The sequence below is a fragment of the Scardinius erythrophthalmus genome, assembly GCF_964197995.2.
Source record: "Scardinius erythrophthalmus genome assembly, chromosome: 19".
Classification (NCBI taxonomy): domain Eukaryota; kingdom Metazoa; phylum Chordata; class Actinopteri; order Cypriniformes; family Leuciscidae; genus Scardinius; species Scardinius erythrophthalmus.
Window position 1 is genome coordinate 34,676,932 of NC_138239.1, and position 8,511 is coordinate 34,685,442.

The 8,511-nt window shown below is 39.7% G+C and overlaps 1 protein-coding gene across 5 annotated transcripts in view; it reads left to right on the plus strand.

Annotated features, from left to right (window-relative positions):
- Positions 1-7,770, plus strand: part of numb (NUMB endocytic adaptor protein) — a 75,249-nt gene extending 67,479 nt beyond the window's left edge. For 4 of the 5 annotated variants that reach the window (XM_081347238.1, XM_081347237.1, XM_081347240.1 and 1 more), the window contains 2 exons: positions 1,516-1,659; positions 6,413-7,770. In XM_081347238.1, coding sequence (XP_081203364.1) covers positions 1,516-1,659; positions 6,413-7,176 — 908 coding nt within the window. In that variant the 3' untranslated portion in view covers positions 7,177-7,770. The remainder of the gene's footprint in view (positions 1-1,515; positions 1,660-6,412) is intronic. The other variant, XM_081347241.1, reaches the window with a different exon arrangement.
- The last annotated feature ends 741 nt before the right edge of the window (positions 7,771-8,511 follow it).

The following is an 8,511-nucleotide window of genomic DNA, read 5'->3' on the forward strand; positions in this document are numbered from 1 at the left end:
TCTCAGTGGATCTGTGTATGTGTGTTACGGATTCACAGTTTTTTATATACAGTGCTATGCATAAGTTTAGACACCCATGCTAAAATTGACTAAAAAGAGGAATAAAAAATCATCTTTTGGAAATTGAACTTCATGACTTAATTAAAAAAAATTGGAAAAATCCAACCTTTAAGGACACCAATTTTCTTTGTGAATGAATAATGTATCGTAAATAAATAAATGTTCTTCCTTAAAATACAGGGTGCATAAGTTTGGACACCCCTATGTTAAATTCCCATAGAGGCAGGCAGATTTTTATTTTTAAGTATTTTTTTTTTTTTTTTTTTTTAGGATACTATATGCATCCTGATAAAGTTCCCTTGGCCTTTGGAATTAAAATAGCCCCACATCATCACACAGCCTTCACCATACCTAGAGATTGGCATGGTTTTATTTCAGTTAGCCTAATAGCTGGTTTGATTTGCATTGAGAGATGATCTTATGGAAAGTACCCCATGCCAATCTCTAGGTATGGTGAAGGCTATGTGATGATGTGCGGCTATTTTAATTCCAAAGGCCAAGGGAACTTTATCAGGATGCATAGTATCCTGGTTCCATGAAGTAACTGGCCTTTAAAAATAAAAATCTGCCTGCCTCTATGGGAATTTAACATAGGGGTGTCCAAACTTATGCACCCTGTATTTTAAGGAAGAACATTTATTTATTTACGATACATTATTCATTCACAAAGAAAATTGGTGTTCTTAAAAGTTGAATTTTTCCTAATTTTTTTAATTAAGGCATTAAGTTCAATTTCCAAAAGATGATTTTTATAGATATATATATATTAACACATAAACATTTTGATATATTGTTACAGTATAAAACAACTGTTTTCTTTTTAAATGTATTTTTAAAATGTAATTTATTCCTGTGACGCAAAGCTGAATTTTCAGCATCGTGAGTGAGTGATTGAGTGTGTGTGAGTGAGTGAGTGAGTGAGTGAGTGAGTGAGTGAGTGAGTGAGTGAGTGAGTGAGTGAGTGAGTGAGTGAGTGAGTGAGTGTGTGTGTGTGTGTGAGTCTGAGTGAGTGAGTGAGTGAGTGAGTGAGTGAGTGAGTGAGTGAGTGAGTGAGTGAGTGAGTGAGTGAGTGAGTGAGTGAGTGAGTGAGTGAGTGAGTGAGTGAGTGAGTGAGTGAGTGAGTGAGTGAGTGAGTGTATGTGTGTGTGTGTGTGGATTAACTCATCGACAACTAGCTAGTAAATTGCTCAACTAATAAAAAGCCTTTAGCCATTACTAATAAAAAGCTTATGTTGTGCAGTTTGAGAAAAGATGGATTTTTGCACCATATATACAACAAGCTCATGTGATCCAAGGCTAATCAATACAGACCCAACACATTCACTACTGGCAGAACTAATCATCTAGTCTTTTCAATCCCTAATGTGTGTGTGCATGCCTCTGTGTTAGCACTCTTGCTTGTGTCCGGCTCTGTCTCTAATCTACTCGTCGTGTCACTCCTGTCTGCTGCTGTAGTCAACGGTGCAGTTCCTGCCTTCCCGCCGCCTAGCGTCACAGTCTCCGCTGCCGCTAACTCTCCCGTGCTGCCGCCCCCGCTGCCTGTGCGAGAGACTAACCCCTGGGCCAAGACCCCAAACACAGCCCACACTGCACATATAGGTAAGACACCTGGGCTCCCTGTGCTGCGGACCATGCAAGATAGGTGCTAGAAACTCACTTTAGTTTGTAATGCAAGGTTGTACTGTGAGCTGCTGTTGCATACTTTCATCTCAAAATTGCATGAGATGAAATGTGTGCATGCATATAAAATCACAAAAATGTGTCATTTTAGCTGCTGACTGTAGTTGCAACTTGCTCAGTTATTGTCACAGTCCGATATTTATGTCAAAAATATATAATTAAAAAAAATGTGATAATGTTTCCTTTACTTAAAATGTTAGTATGATTTTTACATCCAAAATTCTCATCATTTAGAAATAAAAGGCATTTTTCCTGCCTTTGCGTATGAAATAGCTAGTGTTACTTGTGGAACCCTCAAATACTTTTAGCTCGTTTTTACTATTACAGCTCTCAAGGGTAACTAATCATGAAAAGTGTTGATTATAGCATTATATTTAGATTGTGGCATAAAAGGTTGCAGTGATGAGCATTGTAGCCGATCACAGACGTTGAACGTATGAATGCAGTGATCTCGTCATTGCAAGTCAATTTCTGCTCACTAACGATTGCTTTCATAATAACTAACAGTGCAAACACGATGTAAATAAGAGATTCGTTGATTATAACGGTAGTTTTGGTGCGAGTCCAGAACTCAGTCACTGATAAACTCACACTGTTTGATTGACAGCTCCAGCGATTGAAACGGGTTCTTTGATTGCTTTCTGTATATCATTTAATCACAATTTAAATAACAGACTATTTTTATGCTACCAAGAGAAATAATGTGAAGTTGATCGTTTAGTCACTGGCTTCATTTACTGACGCATAAACAGCAGTAAACGATATTTGAGACAAAGAACATCTGACTGTACATGAATCATTACATATCAGAAATCACTGGTCACAGATCAGGCATTAAGAATTAACATGGTTGCTTACATGTTTGGCTGACGGATCCATATCATAAAAGTCTGTTTGCAAAGCCTGCGCCGAAATTGCGACTGATTTACCAAAGAATCCATAGGAAAATATTCCGAACAAACAAATAATGCTCAAGTAAGACATTCACATAGTTGAAAATAAATAACCACATTCCTAGCATTAGGATCCTTTGGAAGGTAATTTTATTTTTAGTCCAGTGATCCTGCATCACACTAACTTGTCAGTGGGCGGGGCCAAAGATGTGATGATGTAGAAGTAGGCGTTGATCTTCTTCTGCGGCCTTTCATCACACTATTACGTCATAATGTGACAAAATCTGAAATGAGTCGTTTTCGGAGCTTGGTTTTATATAAAAGCTTCAGATACCTGGGTTGGCGACTGACCAATCAGAATCAAGTATTCCAGAGAGAACCCCTTAGAGTTAGAGACGCCAGAGACGTGGAGCAGGGACCTACGATACAAAATGTGTCAAACAGAGCTACTTATTAACCACATATCCTTCGATATTAATAGAAACTAACTATATCATTATCAAGAATAAGTTATATTATGTTAAGACAATAGATCAGAACTATACACGTTGTTGTTCGCACATGCATCACTGTCTGTATATTACTTTCATTGTTAAAATTGAGATTTATGTATCATAATAAACAACATGTTGCGATAAAAATCAATTCATTAGTTGTTTGCAGTTGTTTTTAAATTATTTTAATGGATTTAGTCTAGTTTTATTTTATTAATCAGATGGACAATTCAACATTTACCTGATCTTTAGCTACTAGTTTATTAAAAATTCATAAAAATTCACATTTTAATTTGACTGTCAGATGGAAAATTAAGAATCAAATCACTGAGTATGTGAAATGAGTGTGTGTGCTCTAGTAAATTGCAGATGTAATGTGTAGCAAAGGCTCCACCATGACAAGAACAGCAATGAACAGTGATGCATTTAAGGTTAAACTAAGAAGTCATTACTTTTACAAATAATTGGAAAGGAATTGAAAAAAAATTTGTATACATTTTTTTTTTCTAGTAATCTGTTAGTCTGCATTTACATTCTGCGTATCTATTTTGCTTGCCATATTTGTGTCCCGTGCAAGTTATCACTGTCAATTGCAATTTTGAGAGTGAATCCTGCATTAATAGATGTCACTTCCAAAATCTTTCAGCATGTAATTGGCCATCTGTCCTCTTAGCTGCATGAAAAACAATACTTTTGTTAAATGGATTTATTTATAGCTATAGCCTCGAAAGCACGAAAGAGCGCTCACTTTACAATGCCTAAAAAGCTGTGACTCATCTCAGTTCGCGAGCTCACAACGTTCCATCAAAATCAATAAAGTTGTCTACACACACTGCAGTCTCTTACTTGCATCGTGTCTTTCTTTGTTAATGAGAGGATTCGTGAGAGCGACCAAAACTCGTCACCGAACAAAAACTCATATTGAGCAGTGAGTGGATTCTGTCTTAAACACCTCTGATTTGGACATTGCCTTCAAGAGATCAACAAACATGTCTGTGATTGGCTACATTTCTCACCGCTGTAAATAGAAACATTTCATGTTCTCCAGAGCGCAAACTCAAAAACGCAATGGAGTTTCGCCAATATTGTTAAGTTATTACTGTATCAACCGAGGGTTCTCTTGCTTTCGTTTCAGACTGCTTATATTTAAATTTGACTTTGTGATGTTTTTTTACCCATGTTTTATTTTTTCTTTACAAAAAAATGTTGTGATCAAAAATTAATTTGAGGACCCCACATTGGTTGAAGACCCTTGTGATAAAAAATAACATTAACTAATCAAATAACAGTCAAGTCACTACAGTATCGTTATCAAATTAAAAAGACAAACTTTCAGATTTTGCTGTATTTGGCCGAGCAGTGGTTTGGGTGGCTCGCCAATGTATTAGATTTCTCCAATACATAAAATAAGTAATCTTGACCAGAGTTCTTATGGGGAAAATAATTTATTGAAGGTTTGTAGTGTAGCAGTCCTTCAGCAGCGATGTTAGCATGTCGCTATGAGACATAACTTTATACATGGGCTGCAAACAATAGAAAACTGTAAGGGCCTCCCACAGGAGATTGATCTACCCTGCAATCTACTCTGAGCAATGCTGTTTCTTTGTCATTCACACCAACCAGTTTCTATGGGCCATACATCTGTATGGTCCATTTGGTTCACACCTTCACAGACACAGATAGAGAGACACACGCACAGTAATTATGTAAATGCTTCTGACTAAAGTTAATTGAAAATAGACATAATCTTTCACGATGATACCATAAATGTTTAAGTCTGGGATATCCAGTCCTGCTCCTGGAGGGTCAACATTTAGCTCAGAGTTTTGCTCCAACACATCGGGAAGTTTCTAGTGATCCTGAAGACCTCGATTATCTGGTTCAGGTATGTTTAACCCTCTAGGAGTGGGATTGGATACCCTTGCTTGCTCTAATGCTTGGTACACACTGTATGATTTTGGGCTGTCCCAGACGAACGATGACCAGTCGTGGTGATTTCTGTGGTCGTGGCTCCTAAACGGTGTTCCTGGATCATAGAGTGAGAGAGGCTCAAAGATGGCCATCGTCACGGTCTTGAGATCATTTTCTGGCAGTGTCTGAAGTGCTGCTACGTCACCGTCTACTGACGAGCAAATAAAAGTGCAACATGAGCGTATTGATCAACGCGACATGTTAAAACTTAAAACTACTTGCCTCAAGCTCCATTTGCAAAATTGACATAGACATACGTTATATAAGTCTAGATAATGTGGTTCTCTGTTTTTCAGGTTTTCAAATTAGAGCAAAACGTATTTTGCACATTTTTAATGAATCCTTTGTCATTTTAGTCTTGTGCTGCATCTCAGTTTGCCTACTTATACTATGCTCTAAAAGTATGTACTCCTTTTGTGAAGAAAAAGTACTTACTTTTGAGTGTGAAGCAGATTAGACAAGCTTTGGGACATAATATCACTTCTTTTATGGTTGCTCTCTGTCACATCCTGTCACGTAAACTGACCTATCAATCATCTTGTCAAAGATAAAATCCTCCACATTTAATTAAATTAAATTTAATTTCCTACCGTATCTGCCAGTCAAGGGTCTTTCATGCGACTCTCCTCCTATTCATGCATAACAATGCATTTAAAAGTTAATGGCCAAACAGATCTTTATAAAAGTTCACGTTGTTGTTGCAAATGAAATATAACACAGATAACATTACTTAAATATTTTTTATTAGCTTGAATGTTGATTAGTCACTCAAAGCCCTTTATCTAAATCTCTACTTAACCGCCGGTCGCGCACATCCTCCATGTTTTGTAGTTTTCTGAACACTTTTACCTCGTGTTTGTAGTTCTGAACTGAATCCTCTTTCAAAGCGCAGTGGGTTGTGGGCAATATTAGCCGTTATAGTGAGCACAGATCCAATCGATCCATTTCGATTCACTTCGAAAATCCACCGGAAGTAGTAGACCATCCGGGGCCTTCTGGCATACTCTTTTCAACATATACTTTGGGCCACACTTATTTTAATCTCACATACTGTTTAGGATGGATAGTATGGACATTGAGATGCAGGGTTGGAGTCTATTCTAATCAGAATCAGGTGTGTTCTTCCTTATTATACAGTATGTGAAAAACAGTATGCCAAAAGAGTAGTATGTCCGAATACATAGTATCAGCTCTCGATTCCAAAAGCCTCGGAATTGAGGAATTGATTCTTTTTAGAATCGAGTGGAACCCTCCGGAGAGAACTGTAACAGCCTAGCAGAATAAATGGTAAAACTTCTTGTTTTTTTCCCATAGGGAGCGAGTGGCCAAATCCTGCCCCTGCCGTGGGAGCCCATCCTGCAGTCAGCGCGACTCTCTCCACACCCTCCTCCTCCCACAAACGCACGCCATCGGAAGCGGACCGCTGGCTGGAGGAGGTGTCCAAGTCCGTGCGTGTCCACCAACCCGCCGGCGCCGTGAGAACCGACACGCCTCCCGCTCAGCAGCCCTTCCCCCCCGCTTCTGCCCCCTTCATCCCTCCACCTGCCCCTTCTGCCCCCTTCATCCCTCCACCTGCCCCTTCTGCCCCCTTCATCCCTCCGTCTGCGGTCCCTGCCGTCCCCCCCCGCCAGCCGGCCTTCCCGGTGTCCAACGGGATCCCCTTCATGCAACCAAGCTTCCCGCCGGTCGGCATCACACCTTCACAGATGGTGGCAAACGTGTTCGGATCCGCCACGCAAACCCAACCCATCCCGGTGCCCGTTCCAGTTCCCCAGTCCTCCCCGTTCTCCACACCACCGCAACCAGTCCAGTTCGACACCCAAACCGTGACCAGCCCCTTCGGAAAACCATTCCTACCTCCGGTGTCCAACGCCACAGCATTGCAGCCTCCCAAAAGCAGTGTGGCGTTTAACGGGGCGAACAACTGGGCGGCTCAGTCTAATGCAGTTCAGCATCCAGCCGATGCCTTCGAGGCCCAGTGGGCCGCACTGGAGACCCGCTCGCAACAGCGCACCGCTCCTTCGCCCACAAACCCCTTCTCCAGCGAGCTCCACAAGACCTTCGAGATCCAGCTCTAAAGACACACGGTGTGGCCGAGAGTCACAGAGCGACGCGATGAACATTAATGCAGAGACGACGATAGAGTGAACGACCCGAAACCACTTCAGCTCCATATCTCTCCCTCTCTGTCTTTCGATTTCTTTGTCTGTTCGTCCATGTTTTGGTTTTTGCTCGTGACATGAACAAATGGAGACGAGGGGGTTGATGAAGCTGCCCCCAAAAACGGTTACGCCGAATTTGTGTCCGAGATTAATCAGAGCGACAAGAAGATGGTAAAAGGATTCTTTAGATGCTCTAATGCGACCCCTATATTATGCAGGACTCCCTGGACCTCGATTGACCCGTCTCACAGCGCCCCCTAGCAGGCTGGATGAATGAATGCTCCCCATCAGAAGGACGAGGCACTTCGCAGAACTTCCGGGTTCACAAGGTTCTTGTAGAACTTTGCAATCAGAAGAGGAAGAAGCAAAGAGAATGCCAAAATCTTTATTTTTATGCATTAAGTATATTTTAAATAGCTTTGAAAAATTTACTGAAGAGCTGTAAATAATCTTTCCAAAGGTGCAGGCTTATTTTGTGTGCATACAGGAAAAGAGCATATATATATATATATGCATGTGTGTGTATATATATATATATATATATATATATATATATATATATATATATATATATATATATATATGCATGAGGGATGGTTTTCATCTCTTTCTTTATTTGGTTTTAGTCTTCTGGCCACCATGCATAGTTTGGGATGTTGTAGATAACGGAAATGGACCCCGGCCGGGTTTGTGGACCTTTAAATCACACAGGTCCCAGACGGTGTTATCTGTCTTTTATGCTGTCATTTTAAGCTTATTTTTTGTACTATAGTATCAGTACTTTGATTTCTATTGCAACATATTATTATCATTTTTTAGGACATTTTTAATGAATTTTAACACTATTGAAAGTGTCATCTTTTATTTTATTTTGATAAGAAGATATCTTATTCATTTAGCACAAGCACTGTACTAATCGATCATTTGGCCACCTGTGGCATTAGTGAGCTACTATGTTCACTCTCCTGTGGTTCCAGCTCTAATATGATTGCAGTGATTTTTTATTTTTATTTTATTTTTTTGTTCTCTGCTTTTCATGCAATCCCATCAACACTTTTGTTTTATCAGACATGAAGATGATTGGCCCTGTTTTTAGGTTTTGATTCCATTTTGTAAGTATTGCATTGTATTATTCCAATTCTTTACGAAAAATTTTATCTAAAAGATTGAATAAAATGTTGGTGGTAGAGGAAAGCGCTTCTGTGTGCTTCTGTTCCATGATTTGCTGTGTATTCTTGTATCTGTGAACAT